The sequence below is a fragment of the Tamandua tetradactyla genome, chromosome 15 (assembly GCF_023851605.1).
Source record: "Tamandua tetradactyla isolate mTamTet1 chromosome 15, mTamTet1.pri, whole genome shotgun sequence".
In the NCBI taxonomy this organism is placed as follows: Eukaryota; Metazoa; Chordata; class Mammalia; order Pilosa; family Myrmecophagidae; genus Tamandua; species Tamandua tetradactyla.
In genome coordinates this window covers 35458587-35476033 of record NC_135341.1, presented here as the reverse complement: position 1 = coordinate 35476033, position 17447 = coordinate 35458587, and the positions used below count along the sequence as shown (strand labels likewise).

The 17447-nt window shown below is 53.5% G+C and overlaps 1 protein-coding gene across 3 annotated transcripts in view; it reads left to right on the top strand.

Moving 5' to 3' along the window:
• The window catches only part of MAPKAPK3 (MAPK activated protein kinase 3), a 28099-nt gene that overhangs the window by 7487 nt on the left and 3165 nt on the right, over positions 1-17447 (top strand). For all 3 annotated transcript variants that reach the window (XR_013162754.1, XM_077129181.1, XM_077129180.1), the window contains exons 3-8: positions 11854-11993; positions 13241-13305; positions 13774-13853; positions 15640-15763; positions 16923-16998; positions 17298-17422. Coding sequence is in view for 2 of the 3 variants with exons in the window: in XM_077129181.1 (XP_076985296.1) it covers positions 11854-11993; positions 13241-13305; positions 13774-13853; positions 15640-15763; positions 16923-16998; positions 17298-17422 (610 nt within the window). In the remaining variant the exon portion in view is untranslated. The remainder of the gene's footprint in view (positions 1-11853; positions 11994-13240; positions 13306-13773; positions 13854-15639; positions 15764-16922; positions 16999-17297; positions 17423-17447) is intronic.

The window sequence follows — 17447 nt, the reverse complement described above, 5'->3', positions numbered from 1 at the left end:
CCTGGCTCTCAGCCACCGCTCCCTGCATGGCAGGCTCGGCCAGGACCCAGAGCCAGGCCCTCCGCTGGGCCACAGGCTGCCATTTGTAAAACGAGGGGTGGATGCTCTGCTTGACAAGGGCCTCCCTTCTCGCTGTGGAGACCCTTTTGGTGGGCACTTACCATGGGCAATACCAGAGAAGCAGGCAGGTGGAAGGCTGCTCTTCCAAGTACAAGAGCGGCCTGGAGACTGGCCAGAGGGTGCTCCAAGGTATTTTTGCAAGACCAGCTAGAGAGTGGTGTTGCCAGGGAAACAGTCAGCTACGGTGATGCCACCAGCAGGGTCTGTGTTCTGTCAGGGGCAGGAGCTCTGGGGTTATGGCTCAGGTTTGAGGACCCCTCTCCCACTACTCCATGGCCCAGTTAAATCCTTGAGTCAGACTGAGCTGATACTGGGGTGTGTCCTCACCCTAGGAAGGCCTGAGAGAGTGAGGATGAGTCACTACAGCCCAATTCCATGTAGGGCTGTCCCTCAGCCCTGTCAGGAGCACCACCCTTTTCCCCTGGAAGGTGGGTCCCTCTCTTCTCCTAGACTCTTCCTTGTGGCTGTGTCTCTGTGATGTGATCAGAAACCAGGGAGTCTCTCAGGAGCCAGCTGGGTATCAAGGCTCAGAATCCCATTGCTTCCATTAAACAGGAGCCAGAGGGAGAGAGGGACCAGGGGACAAGGGAGTCTGGAAGCCTTGACAGCAAGTGCTCTGCCACCCCTGGTAGGAGCCTGAGTGGAGTGGTGGCTGCCTGTGCTCAGCCAGGCCTGTGAGGGGAGCTGCAGGGACACAGATGAAGTCAAGGGAAGCAGGAGAGATGCTGAGCAGGCCTGATGCTGCCCTCAGCCAAGGTGGGCCTGAGGGGTGTGGGGGTGGGGTGTGGAAGGTTCCCTAGGGTTTCCCACCGCACTTCGGGAGGGGGTCCCACCCATCCCCCTTAAACCTCCATTTCTTAGTCCTTTGTGGTCTCTGTCATATCTGCTCGTGATGTCTCCTCCAGTGGGAGAGAGCTCAGCTCGGTCTTTCTTCTGAGAGCTAGAGAGTGCTGGGCTCCATCCCCTAGAGCCGGCTGGAGACTTAGGCAGCAGGGTGCCTCAGCTGGGCTCACCTGGACTTGGCCTCTGCTGCCCTGGTCACCCCTTGCTTGGGGAAGGTGACCACTCCCCGCTGTGGCCCCCTGTCAGCTCTGTATGATCACAATGCCACAACTGCCAAGTGGGGGGGCATAAGAGCATGGCTGAGGTGGAGGTCTCTCTATGACGAAGGACCATTGAAGGGACATTATTTCTGAGATTAGAACAAAACATTTGTTTCCTAAAATTTTCCAGTCTTATGATGAAAATGTCCTATTTTTATACTGTTGGAGAAAAAATAGAACTGGGGTAATGTTTCACAAATTATGTAGCTGATTTTGACAGAAAAAAATCATTTTTTTTTTCCCTCTGAGAAATTAGGGGAGGAAATAGAACCTGGACCCTCTTGAGTATGAGTTCACGGGGCCCCTGAAGGATCTGTATAGCCTTTCCCCAAATCCCTGTAGGAAATCTGGGGGTGAATGAGGCTGAATGTGGGGATCTGGCAGCTGGTGGGGGGCGGGAAGGGGGTTCTGATGTAACCTGGGAGGGGAGGGGAGAGGAAGGTCATAGTTCTCTCGGGGTATCTTTCCCCACTTGCCCCTACCCCCCTGCCAAGTGTGAGGAGAGTGTGTGTGAATTTCCTATAGGGGGACCTGGGACTCAGGGCAGTTAAATGACCTGCCCAAGGTCACACAACTTTGCCGAAAGGAGCACTGCTCAAAAGGGTGATTGGAGCCTAGGTGTTGCAAAGGGGTCTGTCTCCTGGAGAGCAGGGGAGCTGCCCTGGAAAGTGGGATGTGTCCCCTCATCCAATCCCCCAAAGCTGAGGGTTGGGTTAGTTCTCTAGTTTAGGTCTCCAGCTCTCAGACTTACTTTCCCCCCCTCCCAAGCCCCGCCCCCCCCCCCCCCCAGGTCTGCAATTCCATGGCTACCCTTTCTTCACACTGGAGAGACTGCCTCTTCACTGAGCCTTTCACAGCAAAGCTGGGTCCATAGGCCCTCGATTCTTGGTCCACTTTTAAGAAGCCTAGCCTGGCCCCTCTTTGAGACCCATTCCTTGTGATCAGCTGGGTTGGAGGTGGTCTGCCCCCAGATCCCAAAGGCTGGACCTGGATTTCCCTGAGTTCTAGAGGACAAGGAGGAGAAGAATGTAAGGCCATCTCAGGGCAAGACCCAGTAGAATCCTGGGACTAGGATTCCTCAAACAAACCTCCAGGCCCATTTCTACCCGTGATGCCCGGCTCCCTTGCTGAGGACTCCATCTGCGCTCGGTATTGTGCTACCATGAGTTCTATGTGTATGTTTTCATTTCATTCTCACGGCCATGTAGAATGTAAGTGCTGTGATTGTCCCCACTTTCCAGACTGGGTCGGTGAAGCTCAGGGAAGTGGAATGGCCTGTGTAAGGCCACGGTGAGCAGAGTGCAGCGCTGGCCTCTGCATCAGGTCTGTCTGACCCTGAGCCCTGGTTCCTGGCTAGGGACAGTGGGACCACTTGGGCCTGCCAATCTAGCACTCATGTCCCCGCTATCCCTTCACCTCCCTGCTTTGGAGCCCTGCTCAGTCCCCTCTTTTCTGAAAGTCCCTAATCCCCAGAATTGAGACTTTGCTGTTGTTTCCAGGTTATCAGTGGCAGCTGGTTGGAAGCAGATAAACTGAGGCCATCACAATTAAGCAAGCTAGAGCATCTTGTTTTCCTAAGACTTGACAATCCCAAAATATGTGTTGGTTTTCCTATTGGCAGAGTTTCATGGAGACATAGGACATGGGGCCTCGGCTGCTCCTCTCCTCCTAGAACTCCTCTCAGGAAGGTGGGCAGGCAGGCTCCCATCCAGTCAGTTCTCTCTGTCAGGTGCCCCAGCCTTAGCCTGGAGGGATGCTGTTTGGGACCCTCTTTACCCCTGGGTTCCCTTGGGAGGAACTGCCTTTCCCCATCTTTCTTGCTCTGCCAGATTCTGGCTTGGAGAGAAAGGAGACGGGAAGAGAAGGAACTGGTTATGCTAGGCCTGTGTTTTCATCCTGCCACCCGATTGACAGTAACTCACCGGTAGAGGCGGAACTCCTGTGGCAGTATTCCCAGCCCCAGTTCCAAGCCTGGCCCCCCAGGCAGGATCAGTAAATGTTTGTAGGAGTCGGGAAGGGATCTCTGTCACATGGGTAGGCCTTCCTGGGGATGATATGGATCCTGGCTTCCAAAGGACTCCTCGACTTGGAGGTGGCCATATGTGGCTTAGAGGTGGCCTTAGGAAGTCACAAAACCTCCCGGAGCTTCAGTCTCTTCAGCTGAAGTTGGTGGTTAACTATGTGACTGTTGAAAGGCGAGAGCAGATGGGCAGAACATTCTTGGCACATGGCAAGGGCATCCGCTGTTTTTGTGATAGTGCCCAAGTAGCAGAGCCTGGCTCAGACCCAGAGACAAGCTCCAGGAAAGAGAGGGTGGGCCTTCCCAGTTAATTTCTCCAGGATGGTGTTGTGAGGGCTGAGTACTCACCCTAGCCCCTTCCCTTGATGCTTGGAAAAGGGCAAAGCACCTGTCTGCGTGGACCCCACTGACTAAAAGCTGAATTTATGCCTTACTACTCAACTGTTTGATGTTGGGCAAGTCACTTAGCCTCTTGGAGCCACAGTTTTCCCACAGATAAAGAGTATGGTCTTAGTTCTTCTCCAGATGTGGCGAGCACTTTACAGGGTGGCACCTGAGACTGAGCTCTATGGGCAGCCCTGTGCTGGCCAAGCCCCAGGGAGACAGTCATTAAGAAAAGGATGCTAACGCTAACCTGACTTTTGATCATTCTCTGAATGCCTAGTGGGGCCTGGGCATTTGGGGTCAGAGTCATCATGTGAGTCGACCTCCCTGGAATTGAGCCTCCGAGAAGGAGAAGTAACTGGACAGGGTGAGATGGAGGACAGGACGTGGTTAGAACCTAATGAAATGAGGTCTGAACTGGCATGAGACCAACTAATCCATAGCTGCAAAATTGGTTCCATTAGCTCCTTTAATGAGCTATGAAAGCTGGGAAAATGACTGTGTGAGAGAATAATGACACATGTCTGAGGCTCTAATTTGAACCTGTGGCTAAGAAGTTAGACTTGACACTATTGGAAACTCTCTAAATAGCACTGGTACCCTTGGGGGAAAGGGAGAGTAAGGTGCAGGGAACTCAGGCTTTGCAAAGAAGAATGCTTAAGGCCTTGAGAAAGAAATTCCTGCTTCTGAATCCTGAACTTGGGGTCAGTCCACACTATTCCATCCCTGACATTTGACCCCAGAGCAGGGGCTGAGGCTGTGGCCCCCACACTGAATGGGCAGAGCAACTGGTGAGGGTCACACTGGCCAGCCAGGGGCCAGGGTGAAGTGTGTTCACCCTCCCAGGTGCTGACAGCACAAGGTGGAGGTATTCTAAGCAACTGGCTATAAAATGAATTTTGCTGTCCCATTGTCTTTTCTTATGAAATGGAAGATGTGTCCCTATGGAAAGACAAGCCCAAATATGATAGAGCTGTGAGCACTTAGAGATGGCTGAGTTGAAAACTATTGTCAAGGAGCGGGTGTAGTAGATTCAATGTGTTTTTCCTACCCATAGCCTCCTTCTGAAAAAAGATAAGAGTTGAAACCTGAATTTTCATAGTAACTTTCTGTTCATGTCTGCTGCCTGAGTGTCTGGCATTGAGCATGTTCATTTCAATTTAATCAACAGCTCAGAAATGCAGGCATAGGAGGGACATACTCACCCCTTCCACCTCTCTGTTCCACCCTCTGGCACAGAACAAAGCTAGAAATCCCAAGGAAACAAAGGGTCTTGTGAAGTTACCTCAGCAATCCCGTTAAGCATGCCAGGTACAATGCCACACACTGGTCTCAGCCTTGATGGGGGAATCCGTATTAAATAAGCTCATTTGAAACTTTCTATATCTTTTGCAAAACTGCTATTGAAGGTGTTGCCAGAAACTTATACCTTTTTCTTACATAAGGTCTGATGCTGAAACCTTTTTAGTATTTGATTTTGGAAAAGGTTCAATGAATGCTTGTGCTTCTTTTCATGGGGTGGTAAATACAGCTGCACCTACCTGTTTCCTTCTTTGCCAGTACTCCCAGGAAGCTCAGAATTAAAAATTTTCCTCATTTATAGTTATCAACTCATGTAGGCTTCTGGTACTTTTTTCTCTTCATTTTTAAAAAAATCTGATATTTTTGTTTTATTTAGTTTCTATCATGCTTTAGAATGATAAAATGCTTGAAATCCTGTTGTGAATGAGCAGAGCATGTAGAAATAATGGACTTGGTTTACCCCACAGGGGCAGTGAGTGGAATTGTATCCCCAGCCTCTAGGAGGCGCTTTCTGCTGTACGGCGGATGTCTCTTGGGTCGTGGGTTGTCATGAAATCCAGAGTTTCTGCTTCTTAATTTGCTCCTGCCTCACTGATGGGAAAGATTGTCACCCAGGTTGCTTCCCTCAAAAGGAGTGGGTGTTCCAACTGGGCCAACAAGGCAGCTTGGCCAGGGCGTGGGTTAATTGGCTGGAGGTAGAGGAGGCTGCTTGTCAAAGCTGGTGGCCTCTGTACCCCTTGTAAATGCGAGACAGATGGGGAGCCTGTGAACACTTTTATTTGACAGGAGCCTGGCTGTCGGAGGAGCAGGTGTGGACGCTGGATGTGGGGCGGGGGCATGCGGGTCAAGAGCATGCGGTAGCCCTTTTGGGTCTGGGAAAGGTGGATGGAGAGGGATGGTAAAGGCTGGTTCCCAAGGTTGTGTCTTTACAGAATCTCTACACACACCCCCGCCTGTCTGATGCTCTAGGAAACTTAACAGGGTGCTTTTCCAGCTCTGGGCAAAAAAGTGGTGCTAGGCTCTGCAGCAGAGATGGGATGTCACTGGCAGAGGAGGTCTGGGCACAGGGGTCTGGGCTTGGTAGTGAGCTTGGGGGAGGCTGTCTCAGGTTGAGCTATGGTAGCGAGACTCCCCGTCTTTCTGTGTTTCCTGGGCATATCTCTATGACCAGTTTGCTGCTAGACACTTTGGAGAAATAGAAAACAGTAGATGAATGAATGGACAGGTGGGTGGGTCCTGCGCTCTGAGAGTTCAAAGTCAACATCCCAAAGGTTAGAAACAAACACATCCCCTCCTGTCATGTGCCTGCAACCCACTCCCCACATCCTTACACATGTGCACCCATGAGTCCATGCACAACCCCCCCATATCCCTGCCCCTCCCCCCACATATACATGTACACACTCACGCACCCATGCACATGTTTATTTTAGAACAAGTTTCCCAAGTCTTGTGCAAGCTGTGGTTTTGGCCAGTGCCTCTCTGACATGGGGCCATCCCCTCCTCTATTCCCCCCTCAGGAAAGGGTTGTCTAGATACTCTCTCGAGAGCCCTGTTCTCCTCCCTGTTCCAGCCCTGCCATACTTCAGCCCAGGGGCCCCAGAGTGATGACTTCATCCTCCTGAGCCTCTGTTTCCTCCTCTGTAAATTGGGGCTGATGATCCCCACCCTGCTTGCCTCACAAGGTGGCACTGAGTATTCCCATGAGATAAAGGAGCGGAGAGTGTTTTGTAAACTGCAAATTGTTTTCCAAACAGGTAGAGGCTGCTGTTGTTTTCCTGGCTTTGGAACGTGAGAATCCCCCCACCCACATGTGAATGCTATCTCCTGGGGGAAAGGGCACAAAGTAGAGGTCGGGAGGGGGTCTGGCCTGGTCTGAGGCCCACATTACACCTGGTGGTGTTGGGGATGTCTGTGAAGGTGGACCCCTCTGCCCTCAGCGTTCGCTGAGGCTTCCTGGCTGGTGAGTTGGCAGGGATCTTGGCCATCCAGCTACTAGCTCTGGGGGCGGATGAGAGCATTTGACAAAGGAGAGGGAGGGGAAAAGAGAGAGGAAAAACCATTGCATCAAAGTCTGAGGCCAGAGCAAGATCTTTTGTTCACGGAAATGTCATTTCAAATTCAGTCCTCATCTAGCTTAGGGAGTGGGGGAGGGCAGGTGCTTTTGGGCAAGAGCTGGAGCTGTGGCACTGCCCAGGTGCCCCTGCAGACCCTCCCGCGTTGGTGGGCCCCTGGAGGATCAGGGGATGGATGTAGGCTAGTGTGAGGCAAGGGTGGGGGTCTATTGGGTTGGCAGAAGGCCTCCATCGCCCTGTTTTCCAAGCCATGCATGGAGACTGTGACACCATTCCCCATTCTAGATGGCTCCCCATGGGCTCAGGTGTGCAGATGCAGGGTCCATGGAGACCCGGGGCTGCTCCATAGGTGGGGGTGGGGGGCATGTGGGAGTGGTGGTGCAATTGCTGGTATGCAAGGCGCTCCTGTCCAGAGGCTCTCCTTGTGTGCCTCTCCCTCCCCTCCCCGCCATGCGCTCCTATCTGGCCCAAGTTCTGCAGTTAAACTCAGGGGAACAGAAGTTCAGAGAAAAGCAGAGGGACCTGGTCCAAGGTCACACTGAGAATAGGCATAGAAGCAGGGCCTTCTGCCTCCTGACCCTGTGCCTGTTCCTATGCCCGGGAAGATGGGGCTTTTGCTTGCAGATACCTTTTTTGGGGGGGACAGTGTGGAGTCAGTCATGTACCTAAATGAGGCCAACTTAGAGCAATGGCCTTATGAGCAGACAGGGTGGGCTCCCTAGAAGAGGAGGTAAACTTTGGTTCAGCAGAGAGGTAGGTGAAGTGCAGGCCACCCTAGGCAGTTGGGAGCACGTTGGCCAGGCTGTCATATCCCCTCCTTGCTGAGCCTCCCTAAGACCGCCTCAATTTAATCTTATTTTATCCTCATGATGATTTGTGAGGGTTTCTTCCCTGCATCCACACTTTATAGATTTGTTCATTAAATCTATAAATATAACCTGGACCAGTGCTCTGGGTCAGGCCCTGTACTGGGCACAGGGACCCAGCGGTGACCAGGTGGACTTGGCCCTGTGCTTTTGGGCCCACAGTCTGATGAGGGAGGCCACATGGTGTCCACTTGGCCGGAAACAGCTGTGTAATCTGGGGCCAGATACTTCCCTTGTCTGAGCCTCAATTTTCTCCTCTAAAAGAGTGACAATAATTAAGTCCCTTCCTCCTAATCTTTATAAAATGCTCTGAATAGAGCTGGGCACATTGTAAGTGCAGTATCTATATGTGCATATTTGTGTAAAGAGATATCAAATGAACAAGCTAATTGCAGGCTGTAAGTAAGTGCTGCATGGGAAGTAAAAGGGGCCATAACGAAGGAGCTTTCTGGGGAGTGGAAATGTTCTGTGTATGGATGGGGGGTGGGTGACAAGGGTGTTTGCAGTCCTCAGAACTCATTGAACTGGACCCCTGAGACCTGTGTGTTTGTGTGTAAATATACCTCAGTAAACAATGCATAAACATAAAGAAAAAAAAGGGTGAAAGGAGAGTGAGGGAGCCTTGAAGTTCACTTTAGACAGGGTGGTCAGAGAGGGCTTCTGAGGGAAGAGGACATTGAGGGGAGTCCTGGAGGAAAAGAAGGCTGCAGCCATGAGGAAAAAAGGTGAGGAAACTGAGGCTTTAGGAGGGTCAGGAGTGCTGGCCCAGGGGATGTGCTTGGCAGCAGGTCAGAGTAGGGCTGGAGGTCCTGCCTCTTGGCTGGGCCTGGGGTGGGGGCCAGGTCCGGGGCTCAGGCCCTGCGATCTCCCCTGTAGAGAGGCCAGAGGGTCATTTATCATGTTTTCTGGAGGACAGGCCTCTTCTGCCCTTTGCCTGTTCTTGAAGCACTGGCATTGGGGAAGGACTATTTTAATCCATGTGGGAAATGGGTTCCTAAATATGGGCACAGTGGGGCAGGAGGCAGTGAGAGGCTCCAACTCAGGGAAATTCCACCTGCTCCTCTGCCTCAACAAGGCAGCTGAGGCCCTGAGAATCTGGCCCTTTTTTTTTTGCCAACCACCTCCCTTCTCCTCTCCCTCCAAAACCTCCCCTCCTTTTGTACCCCTTGACCATTGTTTTGTGTGTTCCTGAGTGTGATGTCTTCTGTTAGGCCCCAGTGGAAGGTTGCAGGTTAACCTGACCTGGCCCCTGCCCTCAAGCTACTTCCAGCCTGGTGGAAGAGACTAAGGCAAAGGCCCACTTGGGGCAAAAACGCTCTGAAGTGTCTCCCCCTCTGAAAGGGAGGAGACATCTGAACGGAGCCCAGCAGTTTCTTCAAAAAGAGAAAGTTGATCTAATGGAGAACAAGATGAGTCAAGAGTGCGTACAGCAGAGGGACTGGTAAAGGCATAGAGGTTTGAGAGGAGGAGGCCTGGCTGGGAATAGCAGGTAGATCATTCTCATCAGAACAAAAAGGTTTTTTGGGGCTGGGGGTAGAGGGGGAGGAAGGCAAACCCTGGATGCCAGGGGAGGAGGTGGCCTTAATTGGAAGGATGGTGAGAGATTTCTAGAGTAGGGAGGTGGTCTATGGCCACACTTGGAGAATGGCCAGAGAAGGGGAGAGATGGGACTGAGGACCCCAAAGAAAGGGTTCCAACCATGGGCTTGGGATTTTATGAGAGGAGAGAAAGGATGCTGGCGTGGGGTAGACTCCAGGAGAGCGATGGTGTGAGTAGACGGTCCAGCGGTCAGCCTGGAAGCCCTGACAGGAGATTGTCACATCCGGCTGGGGAGGAGGTGGGGGTGGGGTGGGGAGAGGGTTAGGAGGCAAAGCAGGAAAGAAGTGCAGGGAAGGCAGCACAGCAGGGAGGGGGGAGGGTGTATCTCGTGTCCTGTGGGCTAAGGGCTGGGCTCTCTTAGCCTGAACCACCTCTGGACATGGTGGGGGTGGGCTGGTGCAGCAAGTATGGGTGACTGAGCCCTCTGCCCGCAGCACTGTAGGGCAAGCATCTGGCACTCGAGAGCTGTAAGTGCATAAGACAGACAGGGATCCTGGGGGCAAGTGTAGTGTGAGAAAGGGATCCACTGTGTCTGCCCTCAGCAGCCTTCACAGACCCTCATCCAGGCCTAGGACACGAAACAGGGACTTGCCCCTAGAGCTGGTAGAGGGGCTTGCCTCTCTGTACTGGCTCCTTACACTCCCAGACTCCCAGGTTAGGGCCTGGGTGGACAGCCCCAGAGATGGAGGGTCATCCAGAGGGCAGCAGATACAGAGAAAGCACTGTCTTCCTCTCCCTTCTCTCAGACACCCAAGGAGAAACCCCACACCATGGTCACAATGTGTTCTCTGCCCCACACCCAAGTTCACCTTAGTCTGGAGCGCTTCGTCCCAGTCTCCCCTGCACAGTTCCCTATGTAAAGTGGCCTGGCTCTCCCCATCCTGGAGAAGGGGAAACCAAGGTTGGGCAGCCCAGGGCTCCGGTGTGCCGAGCAGGGTGGGGCTGATCTGAGCCCTGGCCTAGGCCATCAGCCTTGGCCCTCAGCCCTTCTCACCTGGGAAACAAAACATGGCTGGGCCTCAGGGGGGCAGTCCCGCAGGGGTTGAGGTCTTTCTGGCTTGGCCCTGCTCTCTCTCTGCCTCCTCCCCCACAGGCTGAGTTCACCCGAGCAATGCTCCAGACACCTGCCCGCCTGGTGCCTGACTTGCCTGATGCATTCAGCAGGGATGTCAGTGCATTCGGTCCTGAGGGGACGGCTCTGTTATTACCTCCATTTTACTGAGGAGTAGGCTGCAGCTTGGATTGGCAAATGTTTGCCTGAGTCATCAGAGTATTTCAGTCCCAAACCCAGATCTCAGTTGGCCTAGCCAGCGCCTCCCTCTGACTAGGGTCTTCCTGCCCTCAGACCCTACCTCTGGGTCCACACCCTGCGTGCCGGGGTCTGCAGGCATGGGAGAGGGTTGGACCTGTGCAGCTGGGCCCCTTGAGGCGGCCCCAGTCTCTGGCAGTAAGGCTGGCATTATTGTCCTGGTCCTGCATAATGGCTTCCAAGGAGCTTGGGCAGTTGCCTTAGAAGCCAGTGAGTAACTGGGCCTCACAAGCAGTCATGACCCAGCAACTCATTTTAGAAGCTCTTTTCTCAGCAGGGACAGCTCCATTCCTGTGCCTGCTCCTGGAGAATTTGAAGTCCTGGTTACCTTCAGTACTCCAGGGACACACCTGTCTGCTCTGGGCTGGGTTCCTCAGCACTGCGGGCTGGGGAGGGCTAGACTGCAGGCCCAGGGGCATGAGGCCCGGCAGGACCCTCTTACAAGAAGCCTTCTCTGACTCTCCGGTGCTCTCCTGGTCATGCTGACGCCTCTGTAGGGCAGATTGCCTTGTCATTGCACCCTTCCCCCCAGCCCCAGCCTTTCCCTGGTGCCCTCTACTCTGTTTCACATAAAAGCGCTGGAGAACAATCATGTAAGAGGTGCTGAGGGCCTACTCTGTGGGAGGTGCCATCCGGTGCCCTTTACGTGCACAATTCCCATCTTGGTCACAAACGTGTCATCCCTGTTGTTGATATTGAGGAAGCAGACTTAGGAGATGTGGCCATGGCCCCATAGCCAATGTGAGATTTGACCCCAAGACCTCCTCACTTCTCCCTTACTTGCTGCTCCTGAGAAGGGAGGCAGGGACTTCTCTGGCCTCATCTCCCCCCAGGCTATCAGCAGGGCTTCTCCATGCTACTGGTCAAGCTGCTCAGTTCCCAAGGCTTGTTGGACTGTGTGTCAGGAAAACCTGGATTTGAATCCTCATTCTGTAAGTTGTGTGACTTTGGGCAGATCCTCTACCTTTCAGAGCTTCCACCTCCTCGTCTGCAGAGGGAGGGCAGTGGCCCTATCTAAGTGGCTGTCGCAGAGGTTGGCTAGGGCCTGACGCTTTCTGTGTCCAATCGCCCACAGCTTCTATACGACAGCCCCAAGGCCCGGCAGGAGGTGGACCACCACTGGCAGGCCTCAGGTGGCCCTCACATCGTTCGCATCCTGGACGTGTATGAGAACATGCATCACGGCAAGCGTTGTCTTCTCATAGTGATGGAATGGTATGCCAGTCTGCCCTACCTCCTTTCCCCTGCCTTGGGGCCCCTAGGCTCCAGACCATCCTTGTAAGGCCTTCTCCATTCCTCAGATAGCAGGTTTGGATGCCACCTCAGTCTCTCAGGGGTGGTGGAGGGGTCGGTGGCAGGCCTTGCTGTGGGGCTGTGTGGCTGACCTAGAGGACAGGCTCTCAAAGGTGGGAAAGAAACTACAGGAGCCTCTAAGAGGGCCTGTCTGAGTGGGAGGGAGGAGCAGTTGGAGAAGTCAGGAAGTACCACCAAGCCTTGAAGGTGGTGGGCAGGGAGACTTGGGAAGAGCTGGGCACACACAGGCCCTTCCTTTTCTTCATTCCCACCTGTGTCTGCCCTCCTGTGGCCCCACCCTACATGTGGCATATTGGATCCTGGAGCCAGGAGCCAGTGGCCTCCTCCACCCTGGGCTTCTCTCACTAGCACGGCGGCTCAGTCCCAGCCTTCCTCTGGGTTCCATATCTGAGCCCCCAGCCCCTCCCTGTCTGCCTGTCAGGCACCAACCCCCTCTCACCATCCCCACAGATTAGATTTGGGGTTTAGATCCGGGCTCTGCCACAATAGCCGTGTGACCTTGGGCAACTGCTAACCTCTTTGACTCTCTCTAACTGGCATATAAACTGTGGAGGAAGATCTTAATGCAGCATTCATCCTATGCTTGGCTCCATTCTAAGTGCTATCAGTGCATTGCTTATTCAGTCTTCACAATCCTGTGAGGTTGGTGCTTTGTCTCTGTTTTATAGAAGAGGAAGCCGAGGTGCAGAGAGGTGAGGAGACAAGCCCAGGGTTGCTTGGCGGTGCACATGAAGTGCTGAGCCCAGGGCATAGCCCACAGTAGGCACCCCAGGAAGAGTCATCATGATAATAATTGACATCAGTCCATATTTGGGGAAACTGAGATCCAGGCAGAGATGGGGCTAATCAAGACCTCATAGCCAGGCAACATCAGCATCAATAAGAATACAAGTGCTCCTGGGTATGAGGGGTATCTGAGCCTGCCACCCTACCCTCCCTGTATTCTAAGAATTTTATTATTCTGTTCAACCTGCCTAAGCTGATGACCCACCGCAAGACAGCCTGCAAGGCCTGGGGAGGCTGCGGTGGCTGTTCTCCAGGGGAGGAGCTTCAGGGCCTGAGGCCTGGGCCTGTGATTTGGGGCAAAGGCAGGGGGATGCTTGGTATCCCCCACATGCCCACGCACTTATTATTACCTTCTCTTGCAGCATGGAAGGTGGCGAGTTATTCAGCAGGATTCAGGAGCGCGGTGACCAAGCTTTCACTGAGAGAGGTATGTGCATGGAGGTGGGCTAGTGGGGGAATTCAGGATGGGGGATGAACCAGAGTTGCTGTGTAATGCTGGGAAAGCTAGGACAGTCTCCCCATATGAACAAGAGAGGGTGGGACAGAGTATCTGATCCCTAAGGGTTCTTTGAGTCTGTGACATCTGGGCAGAGATGGATTCCCTGTGGCTTTGGGGTAGAGGCCTCAAAACCTTTTGGTGCTGACCGTTGAACTAGGGAGATGTAGGCCAGGCCTAAAGAAGGAGTTCTGGGTAGGTTGGAAATATCCCTGGAGAAAACTGGAGTGACTGGGGTGGGGCTCCTGGGTGGGGGATCCTGGATGGCAGGGGTGCTGTCACCATCTTATGCTGGTCCCCCAGGTGGGATGTGCCCAGGGGGGATAGCAGGAGCGTGGGGTTCCCAGGCCACCTGACCTTTGACTGGAATCACTGCCCTCCACCCCTAACTGTCCGCAGAGGCTGCAGAGATCATGAGGGATATTGGCACTGCCATCCAGTTCCTGCACAGCCAGAACATTGCCCACCGAGATGTCAAGGTGAGCCTCTGGAACCTAGGTTGGGGGAACAAGGAAGGAGACACTGCCCTACTCCACCACCCATGATGGTTCCCGCTGGAAGCCAAGTTCTGTGGTCAGCATTTAAGGCCTGTGCCCCAGGGCCCTGACTGCTCTTCTCAGCCTCTTCTCCTATGGTTCAAACATACTCATCCTGCTGTTGCCGGATGAGTCTCCTTGTTTCCTTCAAATACTGTGTAATCCTGACAGCAATAAGAATAACTGAGGACCCACGTCAAGTCAGTAGGCCCTGAGATGCATCTCCTGAAATTTTCATCCAAACCCATAAGTACCAACAACTATTTCAAACTGAGCAAACTGAGGCTCAGAGAGAAGCTAAATGACTTGCTCAAGCTATGTAGCTAATAAATTGCTGCACTGGGATTCACAGTTCATTTGTTCATTCATTCAGTAAGGACACATTACGGAATGTGTCTGGCCTCAGAGCTGCCTGATGCTTGTGGGGGCTTCTGTGAAGTAATGGCCATGGTTTTGCTAGATGAGGCCCTCTAATACCAGCATTTTAAGAGAAAGAAGCCACTTTCTTGGTTCTGAAGGAAAGAACAGAGGAAGTCCCGGTTGCTGCCCCTGCTTGTCCTTCCAGTGGCTGGGCTTAAGGAGTATCTGACGGCATAGCTCCCCAAGTTTCCTACCCTGGGAGGGCTCAGTGTATTTAGAACCATCAGGATGAGATGGATGAAGTACGAACTGAAGAGCCCCCCGTGCATGCATGTGCACACACACGAGCCATTGGGGCAGCATCTGCTCCTCCTGGGCCCTGGTGCCTGGGTCCAGAGCATCACCCGTCTTAGCTTCTTCCTCCTAACTGGGCAGAAGAGAGCTTCTCCAGGAAGCTTCTGCAGGAGGCCCTTCATCTGGCCAAGTCCTATCAACCCATACAGTGAGTCTTTGATTCCAGATACACATGAAGCCATGATGCACTTGCCTTCTAAACCCTTGCTTTACCTTAACCGTGGCTTCTTTTTTTTCCTGAGAGGAGAAAACATTCTGCAGAGGAGAGTCCCTCATATAGACTAAACCTCCTTCCCTGATTTTCTTCCAATTTTAAGTTGGATCATCTTAAACAGAACCTGAGAAATTGCTCCCACTTGCTCCAAACCAGACCTTCTTCCAATACCCCATTCTTCCACGCCAGCTCTGCTTGGGGGGTCCTTCTGCTCCTCTCTGTGGACTTAGGTCCTCCACATTGACAGAAAGGCATCTTTAGGGCTGCCTCCTCTGTGCACTGCTCTCATCCCCTAACCCCTTCTGTGCTCTGCGCCCAGGAAGAACTGCCTGTGCGGTTCCTAGGGCCTGAGCAGAGGGGGCCTTCTCCCCTGAGCAACCTTGCGTTGGGCTGTCCTGCTGGCTCTTTGGGCTTCATTCTCAGCTGGGTTCTGGGCATGTGCTTGGTGGCACCGGCTCCTGATCAGTCTGCCTTCCTCCAGCATCCTCGTGTGGCATTTGAGGGCAGCACCATGAACACAGGATCTGAAGTTCCGGACTCTGGGCTCTCTGTGGCATGTGGTTATTCCCGGCCTTGCTTGAACACCTGCCTTGCTTTCCCCTCTCTTAATGGGGGCGTGACCTCCCAGTTGGCTTGGTCTTATCTATATTTGGCCCACACTGTTGGCAGCCAAGGCCCAGGTCATTTTATGAGATGGACCTGGCTCCTTCCTGGGGTGAGGATTCCAGCTGAGAATCAGCTTTGGGCTCTTCCCCCATCCCGTACCTGACTCTAAATCACCGTTTTCTCTTCCGGAACCAGCCTGAAAACCTGCTGTACACATCCAAAGATAAAGACGCAGTGCTCAAGCTCACTGATTTTGGTTTTGCCAAGGAGACCACCCAGAATGCCCTGCAGACCCCCTGCTACACTCCCTATTATGTGGGTGAGTCCTTGGGACATGGTTTGTACCCACCCCCATACACCGCTATGGTATGGGACAGTGGGTGGAGTGCAGAAGCTAAAGGGTTAAAACCCAGTAAGGAGGGAGAGGGAGAATTCTGTCTGCATGGAGGCGGTTGATGTGGGGGGCTGGAGGCTGTAAAAATATTCTCCCAAACTTCAGCTTCTGCTTTTGAAAATAGATCCAGGAAAATTCTGGCTGTGGCCTGTGAGCAGAATGACATCACAGCAGCTCTAAATATATATGTGATAAAAGGCTGCCATCAGCTCAGGATGGAGCCCAACCGTGGTTGTTTTTCTCCAGTTTCTGTCTTCCTGGGATTCATATTCAGAAAGTGGGCAGGCCTTTCCCTTACATTAGAGGGTCACAGGACACCAACCATCAGCCCTGTGGGAGAGGGCCCCTTAGGCTAGAGCACGGGTGGGGTCTGGGGATGTGCACACGTGCTTCCTGGAAAAGCTCCCTGCTCTCCTGCGAGTGGGCGGCCTCCAGATCTGGAAAACTCCCTGCCTGAAAGTGCCCCTTACCTGCGAGGCAGGGGGCAATGACTCGATTATAGGGGGCTCTTCCTCAGGAGACGCCTTTCCTGAGGGCTGCTGAAGCAGTGGGAAGCCTCTGGAGACAACTGAGGTGGCACCCTGCTTGTCAGGGTATATTTTGCAATATCTTAACTTTGAAATCTTCTGACCTACGTGGCTCATAGCACAGATGGGAAGACCAAGTCCCTGTGTTTTGGCAGCCAAGGTGACAGTGAAACTCAGAGCACACAGAGAGGCCTGGGCAAGGCCACTGAAAGGCTGAGGTCCTCTCACCTATGGAAGGACCCCACCGTGTCCTGGACCGGCCTTCTCTCTTCTGCTCCTCACCCCAATCAAGACTGACAGGAGAGCTCAGGGCTCAAAGGAACTAGATGGTTGTCGCTCCGTATAGTTCAGCCTGGTAGCAGGTTTATTTTTGGGGGAGCTGTTTTTCCTCTCCCGAATCCACACATGCTGCCTTCCCAGAAGGTGCCAGACGCCAGTCTGCTTTGCCCCACCCCCAACCCGGGCACCTGCTTTCCACCTTGCCCAGGCCTCAGGCTCCTGCCTGGGCTCCAAGACCCTGTGGGCTGAGAGCCTTCCTGTGCCCTCCACCCTGGCAGCCCCTGAGGTCCTGGGTCCAGAGAAGTATGACAAGTCGTGTGACATGTGGTCCCTGGGCGTCATCATGTACATCCTGTGAGTGCCGTCCACCCCCCGCCTTCCTCCCTGACCCGGCCCACACTCCTCAAACTCTGTACCATCCCACCTTCCCTCCTGGTCATGGGACACTCCTCCTTCGGGTGGCCTGAAGTCCCCTCCTCACCCTCCTGCAAAAGGCAGAGGACATTCTTGAGATGCGCCTGGGTTCCCCAGGGATGGTACTACTGCCGGGGTGTCTGTCTGCCTGTCTCCCCTATCGGGGGGGTGGGGAGCAGGATGGGTCAGCCCTGGCACTGTCCCCCACCCTGTGCTGAATGACTTCTGCCCTGTCTCAGCCTGTGTGGCTTCCCACCCTTCTACTCCAACACGGGCCAAGCCATCTCCCCAGGGATGAAGAGGAGGATCCGCCTGGGCCAGTACGGCTTCCCCAACCCGGAGTGGTCAGACGTCTCTGAGGATGGTGAGTAAGCCACTCTGTCCCAGCC